This window comes from Tachysurus vachellii, chromosome 20, assembly GCF_030014155.1.
Source record: "Tachysurus vachellii isolate PV-2020 chromosome 20, HZAU_Pvac_v1, whole genome shotgun sequence".
NCBI lineage: Eukaryota > Metazoa > Chordata > Actinopteri > Siluriformes > Bagridae > Tachysurus > Tachysurus vachellii.
The window spans coordinates 11,676,644-11,702,550 of NC_083479.1; the positions used below are offsets into that span (position 1 = coordinate 11,676,644).

Genomic DNA, 25,907 nt, shown 5'->3' on the forward strand with positions numbered 1-25,907 from the left:
CATTTTCACTTATCCTGGGTTACCGGGAACCTCAGGGGACTCAAAGCACAAGGTGGGTGCCACCCTGGATGGGGTGCCAACCAAATGCAGGCCACTACTGCACACACTCAAACATTACAGACAATTTATCTTTTACTAAGGAAGTAAACCAGAGTTTATTGGGTACAGAAACAGAGTTCAAAGCATTGGGTACATGAAATCTCCCTACACACAGGGTAAAGGCTGAATTCCAACCCCAACCACAGAGGTGCAAGTAAAAATAATGAAAATAAATGAGTTCTAGTGAAAACAGGATGGTAATGATATCACACATGGGTTTGTTACAGCATAACGACAAAGGAGTTCCTCAAAAGCAAGCCTTGACAAGGTTGGTAAGGAAGAACGAGTGGCCTGAACAAAGCTCTGACTTCAACCCTAATAAACACCTTTGGGATGTTCTGGAACTGTGAATCTGTGAATCAGTGACAAATCTTACTCATGCCCTTGTGGCTGAATCACAATCCCACAAATCCCCATAATCTAATGAAAATCTAATGGTTGTTAGAGCAGCAAAGTGGGACTACTGTATGCTCATCTCTGAATGGTACCAACATTAGACTAATGTTGGGAATAGGTGTAGAAGAAATTGTATGAAATGTTCTGCATCCTTGCTAAACGTATCGAAGCTCACAATTATTCAAGTTTAAAACATGTAATATGAGTCATACTGTGTTTTCTTAAATCACCATTTTATTATTAGAGTAATCTAATAATCTAAATCTAATAATCTAACATAAAGCACTTCTCACCTTGTTTAATTAGGTAGAAACTCTTAAAAACGCTTTTGCATTTGAGGTGTGTACAGTACATGAACATTTTTTGGATTGGGAGTTTTTTATGCTGCATGTAAACACAGCCATAGATGATGAATGAAAGCACTCGAATCACACCCACCCCTCATCACTTGCTCCTCCAATTCTTATGCATGCTCAATAAGTCTCACTTATCTGCTAGAAACAGAAAGTCAAGGTGTTTACATAGTACTTCACTGAATGAGGCTGTACATGTGCTGATAGGCAGGAAAAAAAAAAGGTTGCCTTATGGTCCTGTAAGAAAGATTTTTCCTCGTCTGTTAGTTTTTGTTACAGATGGATGTTAGCTTTACTAGCATACACAATGCCAGCCTATCATTAATCAACCTGCTAATTTCAGAGAGAAAGAGAGAGAGAGAGAGAGAGAGAGAGAGAGAGAGAGAGAGAGAGACAGAGAAAGAAAGAAAGAAAGAAAGAAAGAAAGAAAGACAAAGAGCAAGAGAGAGAGAGAGAGTATTAAGAAAAGAAGAGAAAGCTTCATCTATTCACTCTCCTCCGAAATTTTCACGCACACAGACGTCCTACCACCACCCACACACATCCACCCCCTTAATTTCACACACTTCCGTTTGCCTGCACACGCATCCCACACAAGCAACCAAATGCAACACCCACAGCAACCCACCAACACACACACACTCACACACACACACACAAAGACCTCTCTGAACTACGACGCCTCCTTCACAATCATTGCATCGATTTCTCATAACTGCTCTGTCACTCTGTGTATTGATCTCATGTTGTTGAAAACACAGAAACACACACACACACACACACACATGCAGTGTATTCCTCCATCTCTCTCGGAAACACACATGTCCACCTCTGCAATCCTAGTGCACAATGGCAGCCTAATCCGTAGGAAGAGTGCACAGTCTGTTCCTGTTCCTCAGATAAACCCATTAGGAGCTGCAGCACAGAGTCGGCTACTCACTGTTACTCGCATTTCACACCAAGACTGAACGTCTGCCTACAACCTCTCCGCAAAAACACACAACCATTGAAATCTACTCCACACAACCTTAAACATAATGATGTCTACTTCGTTCCCACCTTTAAATATGAAACATAATTATGGTGCAACCAGATATTAAACATATATATTAGAATGTTTCCATCAGAATTAAGGCTTTAATTAAAACCCTCTTATTTAAAGTAGACAAAGACGGTCTCTAGGTATATATAATAGACCTAAATATAGTCCTGCAGAGCTTTGTGTGGCTAAGCTACAGTGCTGTAAGTAATGAACTCAGGAAGAACAATACTCAATGACTATTTGTCACTTTTTATGCAGCAAACAGAGTGCTTTGTTTGTTTTTGTTTCAGGGTAGTAATGGGAATAATTATAATATAATCAATATATTCTGTATTCAAACATGCAAATTTTCAAATTTTCTTCTTCTATGTTCTTGTTCAGATTATATATGGACAGCTTTAGATAATATCTGACTATAATTTACAAGATGGCTGCCCTCAGTGACACGACTAATGTTTTCATCAGAATGCTGTTTTGGCCTCCATACCAAAACACATTAAATATTAAATATCACATTACAAGAGAATTTGCAAGAGAGTATGATTACACCTTTACAAAAAAAAAAGATATAAAAGGAAATAGAAATTAAAACAAGAGTTGTGGTTAGGACTAGAAGTTTGGCTGTGCTCTAGAAGTTCATGAGGTTATGTTTTTTTTTAAAAACTACATAGTATAACAACATAGTTACAACAAAAACAACATAGAATATAAATCATATTACAGCTATGTCATTTATAAAACTAATTTTATTATTAAATAGGATTTATTTTAATTAAGATTAATTTACATTTTAATGCTGTTTTTTATTTTATTATTTTTTTTCCCCCAGCACTTTTCTTTTTTGCATTAAGAGGCTTAATACTTTTTCCATGCAATCATAAATATGTGTGAGAGTTTTGTAGTTTAAATAGGTTTAGTCTGGTAAATTTAGCCTGTTTAATTTTGAGGCAACATATTTCTGTATGCTAATGATTATTTTACAGTTGTTATATTCACACTGGCTTTACACGCCAAGATTCTCGACTTGATTTTGCTGTCTCACGCAGTCATACGGATAATCTTTGGTAATGAATTGTGATTAGTTGTCTTAGATAGAGGCACGTGGACTGATTTTGTGCTGCTGCGACTAAAGACAACCAAAATCAAACTTTTGGTGTTTTTGATAAGTTATTAAAAATCTGTGTGTGAGCAGTGCTAAGATGTCCATCCTAAAGCAACCAATAAGAGGACAGGAAATGATTTAAACAAAACTCACTAGACTGCTCCACACACAGAGGAAGATATGGAGTTTAAAACAAGAAGAGTTTGTTGATTTTGGCAGCAGGCAGAATGTCTCTATAACATGTCATCACAGATATATCAGGACAGGACAGAAAAAGTCTACATAGAGTTTCACAGAGGATATCTTACAGCTTTCGGGTGCATAGCTAACAAATGACAAGCTCTACTCATAAACTATTATGAGATAATGTAGCTATTTCATGTTCTCCACTTAAAGAGCTACATGCTGCATTGTGCTGCATTGTTGTGCACCAAGAAAGACTGAACGTAGTAATTATCTTCATCATAAAATCTGACATGTGGAACACGTTATCACACAGTCTGTTCTTATTCTTATTAGGATCCTCTCGTGCAGTGTGACAAGTAATAATCGTAAAAGACAGCTCAATCAAAGTCAAAATCTTCAAACAAAAATGGTGATTAAAAAATACAGTAGTAGGCTGATCTGATTAAATCCATGAAACTCTTAAACAATGAATTATTTGACACAATCAAAGAGAATATGCAAGCTACACGTGGTCTTTCAGAACAACAAGCTCCTACGCAATACATTGTCAAACTGTATATGACTGTAAAAAGTACGTTATTCATAATAACACTCTCTAGTGTTTATAACAGTTTATAATCACACCCTCCAGTGTCACCAAAATGAGGATGGATTCCCTTTTGAGTCTGGTTCCTCTCAAGGTTTCTTCCCCTTCCATCTAAGGGAGTTTTTCCTTGCCACAGTCGCCTCAGTTGCCTCAAGCTTGCTCATTGGGAATAAATACAAATATTAACTATTAATAATAATATTAACCTTGAGCCTTTGTCTAATATTGTACTATATTTCTTATGTTCGGTAAAGCTGCTTTGAGACAATGTATATTGTTAAAAGCTCTATACAAAAAATTAAATTGAAGTGAATTGATACTAAACAGCAATACACTCCAATCACCAGCATCCCCAAATATGGCTGGCAGACTTTTAAATATCATCAGGGTCACATACGGCAATCAGACCTTCTTCAGACAGAAAGATGTAAGATGCCAAGTTAATGTTTCAGTGAGTGAGTAAGATTATATAATGTGTAGAATCAATCCACAAATGTATGTGTATCTGTTTACTTCGATAAAGGTTATAAGATGATTTATAAACTATTTATTTAAGTTACGCTAAAATATCACTGCACAGTTTTATATATATATATATATATATATATATATATATATATATATATATATATATATATGGGGGAAACAACTGCTGACAAACGGTAAGTGATATATATGTATATGATGATATATATATATATATATATATATATATATATATATATGTATATATATATATATATATATATATATATACATACCACACTGGTATAATTCATTTAGGCCAATTTACACTTTAATTAAGGTCAATGAGCGTTAAGGCCCGTCCTCAGTGGCCCAGCAGTGGCGGTCTGGTGGACATGGAATTTGAACTCACAACTTTCTGATTGGTTAGATAACACCTTAACCACTAGGCTACCACATCCCCTATTGAAATATAATTTATACATGCAGCACATGGACAGACATAGTGTGACACAAAAAAAGGCAAAAAGAGAAACAAAAATGATAAGTCTCGGGAAGCAGGAAATAAATTTGTCATAAGAGAAGCATCTTACAGTTGCATAGCAGGTCCTCTGCCACAACAGGTTTACATGTCTTAACCCCTGCACCTGGCGAATACCCACTTTCCTTATCAAACCCTTGTCCAGTCACCTGACAAGTGCCACGGCTGTGTATCAAAAGTTATGTGCAACTTGAGCTCAGACAGACAGACAGACAGAGCAAAACGACTTGGAACGCAGCCCCCACTACACACTCTATCAGTGAAACTATCACAAAAAACAACTCATGCAACTCAGAGAAAGAGTGGAACATAGATAAAAAGTCTTTCTTGTTAAGATTACTGCAACTTTCTCACTCACTATTACCTGATTGAATAAATGAATGCACTCATACCAGAGCTCTCCAAACAGCATGGATAAACTTTTTACTCCCATGTTTCATTCCAAAGAGGAATCAAAGTTTAAGCTGTGCAGAAATTTACCGGTGTGACACAGATGGTACTTGCACTCATTATCATAACCACACACCTGCTCACACATGTTCGCATCAGTTCCTTTCTGTCTTACCTTCTCACTTGTCCTCAGTGCACAATAACATGCAAAAAACATTGTAGTTCTCCTGTGGCATAAGTGTCGCTGTAACGTCGGAGGTTCTTAGACAAAAAAAGAAAAGAGAGGAAGTGGAAGGATGGAAGTGGCTTACATTCCTAAGAACATGTCAGCGCATCTCGCATTCCTCTGCAGCTGTGTGCTCTGCTATTGCACTCATGCACACATGCACTCACGGATAGTGGGCATGCAGGAAGAGCTGTACTACGCCTTACTGCAGAAGCAAATATTTTAGCTGACAACGGTCAAAGATGCAAAGCTACAGGAAGAACAGCCTGACTTTGACTCCCCCTTCTTTCTCTCTCGCTCTCTTTCTCACATAATCCTCTCTCTCCATCTCCATTGCGCTCCAGAAAAAGGCGGATGTAGGAGGACTTCAAAGACGACTTGTTACTCTGAGCTGTGGAACTGCATCGGATTCAACACATGGTCGATACTTCGGCGAAACTAAGATAAGAAGTGATGTCTGGTACTGACAAAGGACAGTCTGAAGGTTCAGCATTTATACATTTGTTCAAGCAAACACACCTTTTGAAACACAACCCACCACACACACAACTATTTTGCAATTGTATTACAGCAACATCAGCAAAACATTCTTGCCAGTACGGAGAGATGTGACCAGGAGATCCCGTCTCAACTGTGCATTACTGCAGAACGTCTTGTCAAACGGACAACTGCACGCTTATTCATGTTTTCTGATTTGAATAAATCAGATGCACTACATCTGCCAGGCATAAGCATCGAGAGTGCACTTTGTCAATATGCATAATAATATGCACACCTATTAAAATGCTAATACAAGAAAACAGCCACAGAGTAGTGGTGAAATTAATAAAGCAGAGCCTTTGTGTAGGTTCTGAATAAAATTACAATAAGAATTTCAAAATCTTAACATTTTTAGGACTTCCATATAAACAGCTTCTCATATCTCTCTATAATAGTATGTACACTTCAAATGGCTGACACACATACATACCAGAGTCCACTGCTGCCTGAATGCAATGCATTTTTTAGCACCTAGTGTCAGTAATGTAGTAAGACAGATGAAAGTTTTAGAAAGTTTTGTTGTACCCAAGAATGATGGCCACTAGGGGGCATAACATTGACTCAAGTGATATTAGATCACTATGCATCCTCTTTGGCACTAACCAACACTAACCAGAATACTAAAGCTAATGGACATAAGTATAGATATGTATATATAATTAGATTAGATTAATTAGATTTTTTAAAACTTCTGTCATCTGTGTGTCAAAGCTCAAAATACTAGATATAGTTACACCATGCTCTCTCTCTCTCTCTCTCTCTCTCTCTCTCTCTCTCTATCTCTCTCTCTCTCTAACTGAGAGTGTGTGTGTGTCTGTGTGTGTGATGTTGGCACGAGGTGACATGGTGCGGGAAGAATAAGAGATGCTTTATAGAATATATTTTTGGTGCCAGTCTCCCTGTTACCACGGTAACTATTTCTACTGTGGACCCTGCCTTTACAGTATAGATTAGCAGAGAAAGAGAGAGATAAGTCTGAAACAGAAAAATGGATTATGGAAAAAAATAAGAAAATAGAATTTACACTTATGGAAAGTAAATCTGTGGTGTGCTTTCAATTGTAGCATGAAAGGGATTACTGTAAGTATTCAAAAAGGAAGCAGTGTAAGGTTGTAATATCTTACTAGCTAGAGCTAGTATACCTTACGACATCCTACCAAATGTCTGTGAAATTCGTTTTGTTTAATCAAGTGCTCAAAGCATTAATTTACTGCTTTATGAAGTAGCATACATGATGGCATCGCACCTAATTTAGCAAAATTCATTGTTTAATCAACTGCATGCAGCATAAATCTACTATCATAATGTTTATGATGATTCTTCTATATGTTACTGTACATACTGGAGGGTAGATACAGATAGGGAATATGGATAGCCTGTGTGTTGACTGCAAGTTTAGATGAGAAGACAGAAAATATAGAAGGCTAGTGTGCAGATAGTAAGTGTGACTAGATAGAAGGATAACATGCAAATAAGTAGTATAGGATAGGTAGTGTGCAGATACAGAGTGTGAAAGGATAGCAATGCAGATAGTGGAACTGTGCAAAGAGGGTGAATGTAAGCCCAAAAAATAGTTTGATAGCCAAGGATTTTAAACGTAGTTCCTAAAATTAGAACTGATAAGGCAAAAATGCTTCAGTTGCTTTAAAACACCCTCTGAATGGAGAAGATGTGTGTGGCAATGGCTTCATTTAGTCATCAGGTGAATGTGTGTGGGAATGAAGCTTGTATTACCGTTAGGCTATTCCCACACAATCCCATTCAAACTACTCTTAGTTAAATGTCACTGGCATTTTTACCCACACTGATGTTCTCTCCTGCCTGTGACGCATTCAAGGCTCAAAAACAGACAGAAATAGAAAGCAAGAGTGAGCATAAGTCCAAAAAAGCTGCAAACAGGACAATGTTGCAACCAAGCCAAGTGCTTTAACACATATAAATATAACTCCACCTAGAGCAACTTCTACTGAGAGGGTGAGTCATTCACACACAAAGGCTTCAAAGGTCAGCTGCACACATTTGTCATGACTAACATTACAGTGAAGGGTGAGGCATCCATCCATCTCTCCATCTTTGAAACCCACACATACACATGTTCAACACATTATGAAGTAAAGCCAACCCACAGACTCAGAATGTCCTTCTAGCTTAACAACCTTTATAATATTCAATCAAACCCACTTTACCCATGACTGACAGATGAAATGAGACTGAAAAATATGGCAGATGGAGTTGCCTTTGGTTCTTTATCCCATCCCCTCTGACCACAGTATATAAAGGAATTAGTGCTGATTTATTTCAAAACATAACAGAAAACTTAATATGGTTGCTCAAATGGTTGCAGTCACCTTAAGAGATGACTAGCATGTCTCCTAACATCTTGTTCATGCTTTTTATTTGTTCACTTCTTCTGAGCTTCTGTTTGTAAGAGTAAGTAAGGACAAGTTTTGGCCATATTGTGGCATGGTTATTAAGGGTCCCTGAGGGGTTGGGGGTTCATGCCCTGTGTTATTGCAAACAGGCACAAAGCTGCATGCAGCAAACTGTTAACACTCTCTCTACACATGCACACACACAAACACGCACAGAGTGTTAATGAGGATCCCACGATAGGAGAAGAGAAGAGAAGAGAAGAGAAGAGAAGAGAAGAGAAGAGAAGAGAAGAGAAGAGAAGAGAAGAGAGGAGAAGAGAAGAGAAGAGAAGAGAAGAGAAGAGAAGAGAAGAGAAGAGAACTATGAGATCCAAATATAAAAAAAAAAATGCTAAAAAAACAGTGTTCTCTGAAAATCACCATCTGTCCCATACACTTCTGCTAACACAGACTGGACTGACAACAAAATAAGATCACTATAAAAGACAATGACCTCTTAAGTTTTTAAAATAACAAATCAATAAACAAAAAAAATCAATCAACCAATCAATAAACAAACAAACTACAATTTGTGTTATGTCGTTATTTGCAACTACGCACCTTTTCAAAAATGAGGAATGGCTGGTTTCTAAATGCCGGTAAGGATGTGAACTATCACTACATCATTACTGCACCTTCATTAATAACATTAATGTTACCTTCAGTCTTCTCTAAAGTCAGGTCAGAATATTTCTACACAAATCATTACACAGCTGGACAAAAAGCCACTAATTACAAGGCCCTAGACTTCTCAATCTCATTCATTTAATGTGACAGCCACTTTGTAGTATTGATATGTGTTAATTGCTATCTTAGGACAATATTTATCGTTCAGAATTATTTGCTTTATGACCCCCATCAGGCAAGCGGAGTGCCAGTAGGCCAGTTGTGGATTGCTAAACGTTTTTACTCACAGATGTTCGACTCAGACCTCTGGGTTTAAACAGAATTCACTGTTCAGGCTTACTACAGCTGAAAGCCACTTTCATAACAGGCTGTAATTTTGTAAATTTCTTTCTGCATATAAATTTCTTAAACCCCCACCACACAGAGGAAACAATCAAGGGACATAAATTTAAAAATGAATCAGAATGCATCATTTTTGTTAACTAAGCAGGTTATCATTGACTAGGGTTTTGTCTTAATTTCCAAATTTTGTTAATACACTTGATATATTGTATACTGTTTCTTGAGTTACTAATCCTTTGTACTTACATTATCACAAAGCATGAGGTATTAAAAACACTGTTTCCACTGTTGAGAGCTGCAGCAGAAGTTACTTGGCTTGGCTGAAATTGTATTTTATTAAATATTTTCAATTGTGTTCACAATTTAATTGGATGTTGCACTCATACACTAAATATAAGTCATATCTTATCCTGCTCATGATAGAATCATTACCTGTGATGCTGTTTGCTTTAAACTTTTATGTCCATATGGAATAAAAGAAACATTTGTGCCATTTTCAGGGACTTGAGTCTATATAAAATGTATTTATTTCATAATGTTGTATTTATATATTTAACATTGGCCTCGCATGTCATTCCTTAGTGTTTTGAATGCACTGACATTTCACAAAACCTTCATTGTTGATTGGGGTTCAGTAAATAAATCCTGAAGGGCACATCATTTCAGTACACTTAACAGTGATTCATACTGACATCTAATTCTCCTCATTGTCATAGGTTACATATTAGTGATGGGTCTGTGTGTAATCTGCTGTCAGTAAAAGAGGGAAGGTTTTAAGAGAGGAAAATGATTTTGCAACATAGCATTTTAGATGATCAGAGCAGAACCTCTGTTACCTGTGTGTCTCAATGTACTAGACCAAAGTTTGCATGGTGCTCACTCTCTACAGTAAACAGCTACCTGTATGAGCTTAGACATACAATGCAACTGATCACAGGCAATACATCATCTTCATCATCATCATCATCATCATCATCATCGTCATCATCATCATCTCTAACCCATCCTCCAAATCAGACAAAAACACTCTCCTCCTTTGCATATAGAAATCATCTTCCTGAGCTTTCTTTCACTCAAAGCTTAAGATCAGCACTTTAACCTTTAACTTAGGGCCAGGCAATAACATCTTGGGCAAAATAATATCCTGGGAATATAATTTAAAAATCACTACAGATGAGACTCAAAAAGTTTCAATACATACAAATCAAACAGGTTAAAGACCAACAGGTATGTGGTACAGTATGTTTGTGAGCAGTCATATGTGTAAACTGTAATCAGAGGACAAACCTATTTTATATACGAAAACAATACTAGATGAGCCTAACCTTAATAAACCAAAGTCCGCTAATCGAGCATTCAAGACGGTGCTTGATCACCATAGCAACCAGAGTGAGACACTGGAGGCATATGTGCTACATCTGAATTTAGTCACCATAACATTCTCAAACCGCTGTTCATTCTACGTCACAGGGCAGCTAAGGCGCTAATTGCCCTCTTCAAGCTCCAAGTCATATATGTTTGGTTAGAGTCAGTCAGAATGTCAGAGGAGAGGGAAACGCCAACAGCTGTGATATCATCAGGATTCAATCTCAGGATTTCACTGGTGTCATTTTTTCTTAACAAAAGCTTTTCTGATGTTCCACTAGGTAATGAAACACCATTTACATGAGGCTTTGGGGTATGTTCATTTTGCTGTGGTAACTCTCAGAAATATCTTTAAAAAAATTAAAAGTGATGTTAAAAAGACTCTCAGTATAAACAAATATAATATATACATTAAATAAAAGAGTGTAGACATTAGCATGACTTCTGTTCATAGAGTATATGCCTTTTTACACATGACAAAAATGTAAGAAATCAAAATACCATAAAACTAGTTGACTTAATAAAAAAAAAAGACAAATTTGTAAAATCATGTCATCATTTTAATACTGAAATAATACAGATACTGTGAAACATAAATAAAAAAATGTATTTAACAGCACTAATTTTTCAATTAATTTTAAATCCATTTGGTTGGTATTTTGTTCAAAACATCAAATTATATATCGCTTAATGCAAATATGCAATCCACTGTGGTCCTTTTTAATAAATTAGGTCTGTGGATTATTTTTTTATGTTTCCATAAATTAGGGGCCTTGATTTTATCATGCATGTCTGATCTAGCTCTGAAATATCATCCCTCTCCCCATTCTTCTCCGCATGGACACTTTGTACCTGAACCTTCTGAGAAAAGCAGGAACACAGCTCAATAACAGCTCTGATGCAATTAGACATAGAATACATAGAATAAAAAAACAGATATAATATTCGTATTGGCTGATAAGGTAAGAATTATGTCTGCTTCAGTTCCTGTTCAATGATATGCACCACTTAGCTCACTTCAAATGCTAATGTCAGCATACCATAGTATTAATATTTAAAGGATGTGTCTAAAAAACAATCGATGCACAGACGAGAGAGAACACTGCTGAGAACTGTCACTTCCTCAGGTGTCATTCTGCAACTGCAGTAAACACTTAACACCAGTTACATTGTGATTAGCATTGACACTATATTTATTACTGTATATTACACCAGGTCTTCTAAAAAATGCAATCTGTGCAAATTGTGTGTGTGTAAGTGAACAACTCAATGTTTCCACATCATCCAGAGAAGAAAAAGTAGTAAGAAAAAGTAAGGAGACAAGAGGAGGGAAAGAAAAGGACAGAAGAGGAATAAGAAAGCTGGAGGTGGAGAGAAGAGGAGAGGCGAGGCAAGGAAAAGAAAGTGTGGTCAAGTAGCACTAACAATCCAGCTTAAAAAAAAAACTTGGCAGCATCAGGGCACTGATACATTACACACACAAACACACACACACACACACACACACACACACACACACACACACACACACACACACACACACACACACAGTGGGAGGCATTTCGTTCAGCACTAACCTACCAAAACTATTACATAACTCCCACTACCCAGAATCATGAAGCGATAGAGATAGAAAAAGAAAGAGAGAGAAAGAGAGCGTGCACGAAAGAGAGAGAGAGAGAGAGAGAGAGAGAGAGAGGGAGGGAAAGAGAGAAATGTTGACTGAAGAAAAGGGGGTTGGGTGGACGTGCATACTTTCAAGAGGGCTTAAAATAGTAGGAAGACACACAGTATCTGCAACAGTAAAACAAAAAAAAAAATCAAAACTGCGAATTCCTAAGATAGCAGATCTATAAACCAAACCTCTCAATAAAAAAAGATAGGTTAAGGCAATAGTGAAAGTGAAAGTGACGTGACATACGGCTAAGTATGGTGACCCATACTCAGAATTTGTTCTCTGCATTTAACCCATCCAAAGTGCACACACACAGCAGTGAACACACACACACACCGTGAACACACACCCGGAGCAGTGTACTGCACCAGGTCTGAGAAGTATACACACACATACTGTATATATATGGTACGTTGCATGGTCATTGCCTGTTTTGAACCACCTTTTTTTTTTTTTTTTGCAAACTTGCAAACTTGCAGTTGGCTCAATCTCTCCTGCCTGACAACAAACACTCTCACATTTAAATAATGTGCAACAATTAACTACAGTATAAATCCATGCTGCCTCTAAAGTTAATAAAACTATGGCAGGTATAATATAATAACCAAAGACCAGTATACTGTAAGCGCTTAGTGTTTGTATCTGGAAAGAAGCTAGCATTAGCATACACTAATAAATTGTCTATTAAAATGATGACATATACTGTATGTGTATGTAGGCTAATCTGTTGCTAAAATATCAGTGTTTAGCTTTCACTTCTCAGAATCTCTTTACTTATTCAGAGCTCCAGAATTTTACTTATTCTTCTCATATATGCACGGGTTCTCCAGGTTCTCCAATGTCCTCCTACCACCCAGAAACAAGCCAATATGTGGATTGGCTGCTCTGAATCACCTTTAGGTGTGTGCATGGTGCCCTGTGACGAACTGACGTCCCATCCAGTGGGTATATTTACTAGGATGAAGACGTTACTGAAGATGAATAAATGAAACAATTGAATGAATAAATAAATGAATGAATTCCACAGGAACACATAAATGTTGGAAGTAAGTTTGGGCTTCAAGCTATGCTAATATTTTGCTTATTGTTTAATTCAAAATTAGCCATGATAATTAAAGTTAATACTTTATTAAAAGTAAACTATTAGTAAAGTGTTAATTATAACAATAGTGTACCAATAGTATATTTATATTCTTCTTTACCATAATAATTTTTCTTGAGGACATTTCCTAAATCTCCTCTGCATCGAGCATAGGAAAAGTAAAGCAGGGTTCTTCCAATTGTAGTTGAAAATCCCCTTTTGCTCCATGTTAGTTTCTTCTAATCTACACATATCTAGGCAGATATAAAGAAAAATTACATAGATATGCTTTTTGTATTTGAAAAAGCACATTTTATTGTGTTGTCTGACTGCCAACACTTTCCCAGGAGGTGATTCAAGATACTTACAAGAGAAAAAGTTGCTGGAAGTTATGAAAAACAAATTTTCCTTAATAGAATCAGCATACACCTGTCATCATTGTGTATCTTCTTACTAATATGTGCAGCTTAGAAGAGTGGATGATGGGTAAGTAGGCATAATGACAGGACAGCTTTCTGCTATTTAGCCATTTGGAATGGGATTTTGTGGATGTGAATGTGTGAGCCACTGGGAGGTTAGTACATGCCAAATTCTAAAAAAAACTGGGACTGTGCTCTTTGCTGAACTGCATCCTCCTTTTTCTCACAGTCTTTCTGGCCTTTCTTTCATTCTCTTGTCTTTCTCCTTAGCTCTCAGGAGAATCATTATTATCTTCCTGTATCGTGGTCTTTTGTGCTTTTGAATTTGCATGTGTGTCCCAGGAAACCCAAGCTGATTATGGTTCTGAGTTGTTGTTGTTTTTTCTGTAAGAAAGAGTAAGTAGCAGCAGCCGCAGCTTGGGTGAGGACAGAGAGAGTATATAGCATTGTAACACCCTCTGTCTCCATGGATATATCTATAAATTATCTTTTTGTTTGTTGTTCTGCATTCAACTTTACAGAGCAGGAAACTCTCTGACGAACGCTGCAGTGAATCTACAAATCTTCTCAACAGAGCGAGAAAAGAGTCCCACTTGTTTTGCATCTGTTCTTCCCATCTAAAGATTCCTCAGTTTTCTCTGGCTTTCTGCAGCTTTTTCCAAACATCTCTCTCTCCCTCTCATACTCTCAATTTCTTTCCCTACACTTTTACTACACTTTAACAACATACACCAACATTAATGAAGTTGTTAGATGCAAAAGCCATATGAACACAAATTCATTATATTTATTCTGAACTTAAAATAACCATAAAATAACACTGACTGATTTCAGATTTAGCCAAGACCAAAAAAAGAAAACAACAACAGGAAACTTAAAGGACAGTTACTTAAGAAATAAGCATAAAACACATCTAATAGACCTGTATGTCTGTAACCGTCTTCACCTTTAATACAGAAATCAAACAAAATCCTCTGTGCTTGAATTTCAGGCAGAATTATTTAACGCTGATATTATTTAGCTGTAAGCAAAAGAACCTGTGAAAAGTGTAAGATATGGGTATAGACATTTAATGGGGTCAACAACTCTGAGACCACACTGAATATCAAGAAATATCTTTTTTGTTTCTTTTTTTTATTTTTATTTACAACAAAGAACGTAAATGTTCAAGAATTTTTAAGAATATTCAATAAAGATTCTGGAAGTTCTCCTTTAAAATGTATGCAAATGTGAGACACTGTCCATGTTCTATATTAATCATATGAATTTGCACAAACGTGTGGAGTCCATGCCAGCTCAAGCGCACACTGATATTAAAGAAAAAAGGGGACAGAAGAAAAACATGTACAATACTCCTGTACTGGACCCAACTGTATCAGTTAAAGTTAAGAGAGTACATCTTTAGCCTTCTTTTTCCATTCAGTTATTCAGTATATGGATCGTATGGAAATCTTACCAATTCTATACCAAATTAACCCCTTTTGGCCCTGACCATTAGGGCAGATGTTTTCAAACACATCCTTGGTATCAATGTATGCACCAAAATAAATCAAAGAGGCAAAACTGTACTGAGAAACAACGTTCGTAGACAACCGACAAACACATCGGTGGATAATTATATTATATATTATATGTAATATCTGACTCTTTCACTTATACGATTGTATAGTAAACATCCATAATGCTTGTACATAACACAACACATACGTTCATAGTGATGTTTCCTTCAATATTAGCCACAGCCTTTTGCAGCTTCTATTTCTATTCAATTGTTACAACCAACTGCCCTAATTTCCATTATGGACAATGTTTGTATTTTCTCCCTTGATCTTTTTTTGCAGCAGGGCATGGAGTGCCCTCATTGACCAACAAAATAGATAGATAAGCCCTAGTGTAAGAAAGACACGTGAGAGACTCTTCCTCTCGTTTAAACATCACCAAAGGAGCCACCTGACAAGACCAGACCAGACTTTGTTACTGTACTCCAGATACATGATACACTGTGTGGTACAAGTAGGAGACCAGCTCTATTTATTTACCCCTTTTTCCTTGTGGTGAGTTTTGTGGTGTGTAATAAGGGATAGAATAATGTATAATTCTGTTTCTGTAAACCAGTTTTAGATTAGTTAGCCAACCAAAACTGTAGTTATTCCTTTTCATTTGTTATTTTAGTGTATGCTTGTAAAAGAAGTGCATCCAGTAACCACAGTTTCAATTTAAGACATTTAACTAAATCAATAAAATCTTACTGATATTTAGTAAGTGTTCAGCGGTTTGGGCTTTGGGTGGGAAGTGAGTCCATGCTATCATTCATTGATTGTACGAGCCACTCTCGGTGGCACTAAATTCATATACTCGTCCATAACTCAAAAGATCAAAAAAACTTTATGTAACTTCATTTTGAAATACCTTTCGTTGGCAATTCACTTTTATTTCAGATATGTGCATGACTGAGACTAGGCACATAAGAGCCACAGTAGAAATTACACCAACTCAACCAAACCCTTCCTGGAGCTTAAGAACATGGCTCAAACACTGAATCAAATAAACCCTGGCTTCCTAACAGCTGATGCCACAGAACTGCATGTTCCAGTCAAAGGCTGTCAGCTTGACTACCTTCACCATTACGGTTGAGGTTTGACTGAGAGAAAATCGAATAAACTGCAAGAACCCGTACTGCGGCACACAATATTTAAAGAAAGCGCACATTAGTGATATCTTTCAGTCATTGTGGCAGCAGGATTTAATGCACAGCACAGAGCTTTGCAGGTTTACTCTGAAGTCATAAGAAGGCATTGTTAAATCATATCACACCTTACATTGCATGTAAATATATATATGAGTTTCAGCTTTCAGGATAGGAAAGTAGAGAAATCAGAGAGAGCAAATGTGAGAGAAGATGGAGTGTATAGGGAAGATGATCAGACTATCACACTGTACTCATGATGATAACACACATTCCTAAAAAAATCACACTACCACTGTACTAGCACAAAGTAACAAAGTCTAGTACGTCCATGCACTTCATATAGACATAATTCACAGATTTCAAGCGTTTTAATGAACTGTAGAATCTATGAGGCAAGAAATTGTATATTGGAGTTAATTGTTACACACAACTATATAGTGCCACTGATTAGTGTACTCTTACCCAGGCTTTCCCCTGCATTTAAAAATACTAAAATAAATTGTAAGTAAAATAACGTCATCTGCACACGTGAAGACAATAAAATATTCAGAGCTACCTACAATACACAATCTAAGAGTAAGAAAAGCAGTGAGAAGAAGAATCACTGAAGTTCATCACAAACTCCTCCTATCACGCCTCCACAGAGGCGAGGCAAAACCCAAAGACACACACACACAAACACACACACATACACACACAGTAAAGAAGAGATGCACAGGTGAACAAGTGACTTCACAAACAGAGAGAAATAAAATAGATAAAAACATTTCTCCATAGCAATATTCTGCAGGCAGCTTCTTCATAATATTCATACACTCTGATAGATCACAGAAGCATTTCTCTCTCTCTCTCTCTCGCTCTCTCTATCTCTCTCGCTCTCTCTCTCGCTCTCTCTCTCGCTCTCTGCATCATTGTCACTCATTCTCATCACCACACTTTTATGCCATTCCTTACCTTAGTTGTGACAATACACAGACAATCCATTGTGAGCCCAACAGCTCAGCCCAGAAACCAATTCATCGCCACTAATTAAGCCAGAATGGAGAAAAGAATAAAAAAAGGAGAGGAAGACTAAGGCACAGGCAGAGCTAACATAAACAGAATGGAGCTCTTTCCTACACAGCTAAGTGCAACAGCAGCAGTAGCCGCACACATGATGCTAGCAGGAGCGCACAGTGCAGCGTGGGCTGGCCACAGCCACACGGCACGGCTGCCTTTCACAGACTCTGAGATAGAGAGCGAGAGACAGAGAGAGAGAGAGAGAGAGAGAGAGAGAGAGAGAGAGAGAGAGAGAGAGAAAGAGAGAGACGCTGCTGCTGTTGCTGAGCACAGAGCATCCCTCCTCCACAAGATCAGTGGAGAGATCAGTTCTCACACATGATGACTGCCTGCCTCACAAGAAAACAATTTCAGAATCTCAAATCAGCCATGTTCTCTAACCGGGAGCTTTTCGTTATTGTGTGTTAGGATTCATCCCCTTTTCTATAGTGATGCAGAGCTCGACGGCTTTAGCTCTGCAGAGAAATCAAAAGCTGGGAAATCGAAGATTTCCTACAGTGCAGTAGAACAGATTCCACAGACTTACTGGCCAGTTGTTGACCTTGAATTGAAAAAGACCAAAGATTTTGATTTATTCAAAGTACAAGAGCATAAAACTGAGGATGCAAATAAACTGAATTGTACAATAAAGCAGAGGCAAGCAGAAGGTATCCGATGCAGCAAGACGAATAAGTCGAATGTGGGATGAAAGGAATTTTTTATAAGCTGTATGCAAAGGTTTTGCAGTAAAAAATTTAGTAGTGATTTAAAGTTTTAGTTTAAATCTTTAGAGAGAGAGAGAGAGAGAGAGAGAGAGAGAGAGAGAGAGAGAGCACACACATTTATACAATCACACACAACTGCTGGGGTTTTTGCCGTTCTCTAAAGCTTCAGGCATGAATCATACAGATGTGTGCTAATTCTTGAATCCAATTCTCTCTCTACTCATTGTCAGTCAAAATGTGCTCTCTGCAGTGCTCTGGAGCTAAATTAAGAACTCCAAACGCTGTTAATCTCATCATGATAACATACAGAAGTGTGCAACTGAGAGGTGCAGAGTCAATAGTGCTTATTCATCCAGGGACTGCAATGTGCCAACCCCAAACACAAACCACAACACAATGGACAAAAGACAAAAACGGAAATACACTGAAGATCACAGAATCCTGGCTGGGTTCCTGATATATGAGCAAGATAACAACACTGATAGCACTTTAAAGATAAAATAGAAAGGCAACAAGAGGTGAATTTATAATGCCAGTAAAAGCTGCTGTATGATTTAGTATGCTATTTTAGGGTATGACTCACTAGACACAACAAATTTCACTTCTGATTCTAGACACAAATACAAAACCATTCAGTAGGCAAATTTTAAAAACGATTATTTCTATTCATTACTGTTCACTACACATGCATTACAGAACAATAGATGCACCAATTACGCATCTTAGCTTCAACAGATACATACAGTGCCTGGTTCAAAAAAAGTTCCCAGACTTTCTTCTGTATATCTTCGCAGTGTGTTGCTGTTTGGATCCAGTGTGTAAAGCCAGTCAAAAAAACAGAAACTTGATCCCAACTTTCATTCCTGGATCACTTCCAGTGGAACCACTGTACACACACATATACACACAGACACACAGGCATGCACAGACACTAAGCTGTTCAGCACACAAATCTAAGCCTCTTTAAGTGATAGCATTATGGAGATAGAGTTGCTAGATTGAGTGCTTCATTGAAGTGAACTTCATTCAGGTGACACTTTCCCATAACCTTAGTGGAATCATTAACAAATGGAGCAGACAGTTCAGAGAAAAGAGAGCCTTATTTTCATAGCCCTGCCAACCCTGAAGTGGAACAATGCATAGTCCAGGCTGGCAGTGTCAAAACAGTATGTTCTCGATATAGTCCTTTCTCAAATACCTTACTAACTATAGTGTATGTATGTGAGGGGTTTTACACTAACCACCAGGTACTTTTTGGTGGTTGAACCCAACACTGATAGACACACTTAAGAGTCAGCACATCTTTCAAGCGGGAAAATTAAATTATTAGAAGTACAGTAAGATGGATAAAAGTAGGGCATCCAAGGTGTCTGCTAATATTTTTTATATATAATATTTTATTATATTTCATTGGGGTGGAGGGGGGAACACATAACTCAATTGTGGAGCAATGATGCAAAAGTTGTAATGGTTGGAAAGTCCACACACACACACACACACACACACCTGGAAATGGAGATCAGAATTCTTATATCTCACTGACATTGTATTTTAATCAGTGAAGGTTGGTGGTGATATAAGATAAGAGACTTAAAATCAAATATGTATCAACAGCTACTGGAGTAAGTGATGCATTATATCACAAGCTCATATCAATGGTATAATAAGAATGATGTCGAGCAAACTATCACATCACACACACACACACACACACACACACACACACACACACACACTCACATGTGCATAAAAGCACACAGGCAGCTGCAAGTCAGCTGATTTCAAGTCAGCAATGCCCTCCTGGCTCCGTGCTGGTTGGAATACCAAATATAAAATGGTAAAGAGAAAAAATGAAATTTGCAGTTGTGTATATGAGCTAAAACAACAAAGATCAAATTTTGTGGTTATATTTTTTATCCCAAATTGCATTCCTTATGTTTGAATACCGGACAGATGCAAAAAGCATTTCACTGCATGTCGTACTCTGTATGTATGTGTATGTGACAAATAAAATTTGATTTGATTTGATTGATTTGATCTCAGTGTTTCACCCTGAGGAACCACCTGTTATGACGGTCATTGATAGACTGCATTTTGAATTTACATTCTGGGTTAGAAAGAAATCAGCCTCTCTGTCAATTCATCATACTATTCTGTGTAATTTTTTTTTTACCATTTTCTGATGATACTTTTCATAACATATACTAGTTTTCCTACCAAACCAGAAATATTATCTATATAATAATACCTGGCCTGTCAATGCTGTTATTTTTTCTTCTTACAAATCACCAGTGTAAATTTTGTGAAGAAAATGAGCTTTTATTACTGACTGCACACACTACAGATGCACTAAAGCACCACAAGGTATAGCACATTCATTTAAAATTGATTTATCATGAAGGATAGCACACCAACTTTATATATCAGGCTTAACAAAAAACAACAATCGATATTACCAAGTTTTTAACGGGAGCTCACTATGTACACTTCTGCATTTTTGTGCTTATCAGGTTTCCATGGTGTTTTGTATCATACAGATTCTCTGTCAAGTCTTGATAACACGTTCACCAAGCACTCACTGTTAAAATTTGGACTGGTGTCTCAACCACAGCTGCCCTGTGTAAAATAGTCTATATATTAAGTAAGGAATAATTCAAGGACAAAGTGATTTCAGTCACTAAATCTGTGTATGAAACAAGAATGGATCTGATAGATCACACCGGCCAAACAGTGCATTATTCGGTGTAATATTTCGAAATAAACTACATGCCTATTTTATTGGCTTTTCCAAATGCACTGCAATTAATGACAGTATCTAAATTTCTAAATTTATATAGAGTGATTGAGAAGTAGTGACTTAATGTATCCAATGTTAGAGATTTAAGCACTTATGTACGTCGCTCTGGATAAGGGCGTCTGCCAAATGCTGTAAATGTAAATGTGACTATCCATCTGATCCACTCTGTATGCATTGTGTTAAGGTGCTTCCAGTGTCGTATTGAGGATGAGGACTGCTGAAGTTAGGATGGATAAATTAAAAGAAAAAAATGAGAATAGTGAATAAAGGTATTTAAATTAAAATAACCTTTTTTTTTTTTGGTTTACAATACAAAAGCTTTTCGATGTTCCAGTTTGCGCAGTAGTAAAATTGTTATAGATTATGATTTGTCATAGATTTTTACAGACTATGATTTGAAATAAAGTTCATAGTGGATAGGAAATATAATTGTTTATAACTGCTTCTCGTAGGCACATTCTTCTTCTTAAAGACAGCCTTATACATTTTGAAATAAAATGTTACAGAAATAAGCCAGGATCAAGTTGACTTTAGTGTTTTATGATGTCCTTAATTGAAAATATGAAAGAATGAGCTCTTACAGTTTGTGCTATTATACAAAAAAATGCAGAATAAATTCATAGAGTTTTTAAGTTGCTGCATGCATTTTTAAAGTCAGTACCCACACATGCTTCAGCCTACTGGGAATAGCTGCACCACCAGATTTATATATTCACAGTTTTTAAAGCATGAGGCAGAGCCGCCTGAAACCTCACACCTGCAGGTAGGGAATAGTGCTGCTGCATTTTAATGTAGCTGCCCTCTGCAGTGCCTTCATAAAGAGTTGGTATGTGATTGTGTGTGTCTGTGTACGTGTGCTCGTGTGTTTGCTGCAGTGTGTGAGCAGTGTAAGCATCAGAGCTGTCTGTGTGGGCGAGAGGTGGCAATTACTGCAGATCCTCACGCCTCCCAGTCAGGAGTCAAACTGCAGAAAAGAATCCAAATGCCAACCCCACACTCACACACATACTCATACACACACACAAAATAGACACATGTGAATGTACATAAGCAAGAATACACACATCTTTAATTTTCAATCGTTAGCAAAATGCTAACTCTCTCTTCACTCTCTTCTCCATGCAGAGGATCAGTTGAATAATTATGTGTGTGTGTGTGTGTGTGTGTGTGTGTGTGTGTGTGTGTGTGTGTGTGTGTGTGTGTAATGCAGCCCATCTATTACCCAGCAGATTTCCACATTAACATGTTGCATTATGACATAATTTAGTGACTGCTGCATTCATCATTATTTGGGTCTAAAACCTTCAACCACATAATTTTTACCCCCCCAAAAAAGTTAGTATCATCTACTATTTGTCTCTGTGTGTGATATAATGGCTATTAAAGCATTCACGCTCATTAGACCAAAACATGTTCCGCCCACACCTGCAGGATAGGAGACAAACAACTAGCTGTTAATGCAGAGGCAAATGTTTAAATGAGACAAATGCACCTCTAAATCTGGAGCACTTATTCGTGTCCCTGCACACTCCACAGGCCTGCTGCTGATGACATGCTATGTAGCATGCAGTAATTAACAGACCTCTGTGAACATGTGCATGTGTGTGAAAGAAAAAGAGCGAAAAAAAAAAAGAAGGTCAAAGTAAAGGAAAAATAATTATACAGTCCAAAAATCGCAGTTCATTACAGACTGTTTTTATTCCATCACTGATTTTGTGTAGAGTTATTTTTTCTATGATTTACATGTTTATTTATAATTTACATACAATATAACAATACCATGAATTATATTCATTTATTCATTCATTCATTCTTTTTTTTTTTTCATTTATCTTTATCCTGGTCAGGATCGCAGAGGATCCATAGTATATCCCAGGAGCACTGTCTGTGAGGCGGAAACACACACTGAATGGGATGCCAGCCCATCACAGGACACCATTCACACAAACGTTCACTCACAGGGGCAACTTAAGGTAAAGAATATCCACCTACCTTCCCACCTATTTTTGGGAAGAAGCTAGAGAACTAAGCAATGCAAAAACCCACATACACCTAAGAAGAACATGCAAAACTCTCAAACAGTAATCTGAGCTCAGAAACCACACTATAAAATATTATAACAAATTAAAGGAAAAACCCAACATAAGCTCTCTTAGTAATGCGATGAGCACCACGTCCTGCACTGGCAGTCAATTAAAGAACTTTCACTTTTCTGTTTTTATTTGCATACTGCACTAATAAACAAGCATCCCAGTCATGGAATGTGCACTTTCAACTACAATTTCCAACTCTATTAACTGAACCCTTTGTAAATGCAAATCCGACTTTATTCCATGTTCCAACTGAAACACTGCCAGCTGAGCAGTGTCTGTGACTAAAGATCTTGCCACCATTCAAAGAAACATAGATCTCTTTCTGATTATTGGTGCAATTTTCAAGTCTTGTCATAGATTCTCAACTGGGATGAGGTGGAAGGTGTGTGCGGGCTATTTTAACGCAATCAGTAACTTGGCTTTGAACCACTCCTGTGTTTATTTGGCAGAGTGATTAGGGTCGCTGTCCTGTTGGAAGCTAATATTTTTCGGATTGAATTGCCCTGTATTTTGCTCCATCCATCCTCAACTGCTGATCTTCCCCACAACATGATGCTTCCATAGTCATGCTTCACTGTGGGGATGGTGCTCTCAGCTTTGCATTTTCCCCAAATCAAACCATAGTTATTAGTGCCAAATGACACAGAAATCTGGGGCCTTCCAAGAACTGGTACATTTTATTAACTGGTAATTTTTATTAACAATTATGTTCATTTCAGTTCAAAGTTGTAACACTATGTAATATAAGTAAGTAAGTAAGCAAATAAATAAATAAATAAATAAAAAGGCACTGTGACATTTTGGTCATGGACTATACTACATTATAAGATCTAAGTCATTTTTTGTATTAAGCTACCATTTTGAAGTAAGCTACATTTTACACTTTACTGATTAGTCATGAAGTTTAAATGAGTTCAGTGTGGGCTGTCACAGGCCCAGACACAACACCCTAACCATTATCAGCAAATGGTGTGTGTGCGTAGTGCGATGTCGAGAAGAAAAACCTGGCTTTTAATGCCTCATCAGTCCAAGCAGAGTGGTTGCATCATTCCCTCATTAACAGCAAAAGAAATGAAAAGAAGATACAGCATCTGGGAGAATATTTCTGGCTGCAGCACAGAGGCTTTTCCCACTGTAAACACTACAGCTTGGCAATCTGCTGCTTTCTGCACTAAACAGGAAGGTGTCAACCACTTTACATACTCACCAGTTAATACATGTTTGTATTTCTACATACAGTATACTGAGCCAGTAAGTAATCTTCACTCCATCATGGATTTTGTTAAGCATGTAAGGAACAGTGAGTATAAACTCCCCTAAAACACAGCAGTGTAATTAGTGTTTAGTGATTTAACTGCCTGCATGGTAAGACATGTAGTAGTACGTACCTCTGCATTCACGTTGCTGTCAGCTACAGGCTCCTCTGCATGACTTTTCTTTATCACCTACAAATACAGAAATACACACATTCAAAAAATCTGTTTTCCAAAAACTTTTTTTCTCATTTTCCTTGTTGGTATGTCTACTCTCTTTCTCACCTTTTTCTTACAAATCTATTCTAGTAGGCAGCTCTGAAATGCATCATTATACACAACCTTGGACAATATAAGGCAGAAATACTCAATAGGCAGACTGTCTGGCCCTAAATGCGTTTATATGTACAGACAAAGCACAAAATCTGAGTAAAAAAGAAGTCAGACGTCGTATGAAAATATTGCAGGCTCTCTGTTTCTTCTAATCATTAAGCTTGTGAATTAGTTTCTATAACAACAAACATAACTGAGACAGACAGCTATTTTAACAGTTTATACTGTACTGTCAAAAGCAGTGTAGTGATAACGAGCAAAAGTCTTGAGTACAAAGACAATGAAAAAATAGATTTATCACTTTAAATAGTGTTGAATAAAATTGTTTGTTCTAACTGCAAGAGTTAGAACATCAGGCTCTACTACAGTATGTGACTTCCTACAGAACATTCAGTTAAGGAGCACAAACAAATTGCAAGCTTAAATTGTAATATCAGCCTACAAACAGAATAATGATTCAATGACACACAGAGAGGCTTCATGTAAAATGGCGTGGGTCTTGGGCAAACACAAACATCTTTTGTATGAGTACAGTGATATTTAATAGAAAAGAAAAAAGATGAAACTGCACAGAACATAAGTCAACTTTAATTGTGACAGGTGATGTAGGATGTGGTAGCTTAATAGTTAAGTTGTTTGACTATTGATCTGAAGGTTGTGAGTTTGACTTTCTGATCCATTAAATATTAAGAAACGGCTAGAAAAGGCAGGTTTCATTAGTAATCTGGTGATTGCAAATGAGAATAGGTGGTTGTCTGGTGATCGAGGGGTAGGAATCAGGAGAATTCTATAATGCATCATAGGGAACTGCACAGCCAGACATGATGCTCTATATTTGCATGAAGTCACTCTTGCTTGTTATATTTCCTCCAAATATTCAGAGTGAGCACCTCAGAAATTTTGAATGAAAATGCCAGGCACTTGGATCCCACATGACAGTAAAGAGCAATGAATAAAAACAGCCTGTCGAGGAGCACATGTCCAGTCACACCCCTGGCATTTGAACTAAAGGTGTGCTGTATTTGATGTTATTGGTACTTGGAAATGAACCCTGAGAATTAAACCAGAAAGATATGCTTCCAGCAAAATGTATCCTTGGAGAAATGTACATTGGCCTTCCAAATTATTCCCAA

At 37.2% G+C, this 25,907-nt stretch overlaps 1 protein-coding gene across 15 annotated transcripts in view; it reads right to left on the reverse strand.

Moving 5' to 3' along the window:
• Positions 1–25,907, reverse strand: part of dlg2 (discs, large homolog 2 (Drosophila)) — a 194,733-nt gene that overhangs the window by 147,668 nt on the left and 21,158 nt on the right. For 13 of the 15 annotated variants that reach the window (XM_060895353.1, XM_060895357.1, XM_060895369.1 and 10 more), the window contains one exon: positions 24,577–24,633. In XM_060895353.1, the coding sequence (XP_060751336.1) occupies positions 24,577–24,633 (57 nt within the window). Of the gene's footprint in view, positions 1–5,335; positions 5,567–17,489; positions 17,635–24,576; positions 24,634–25,907 lie in introns of those variants that run through there. The other 2 variants (XM_060895368.1, XM_060895366.1) reach the window with 2 other exon arrangements.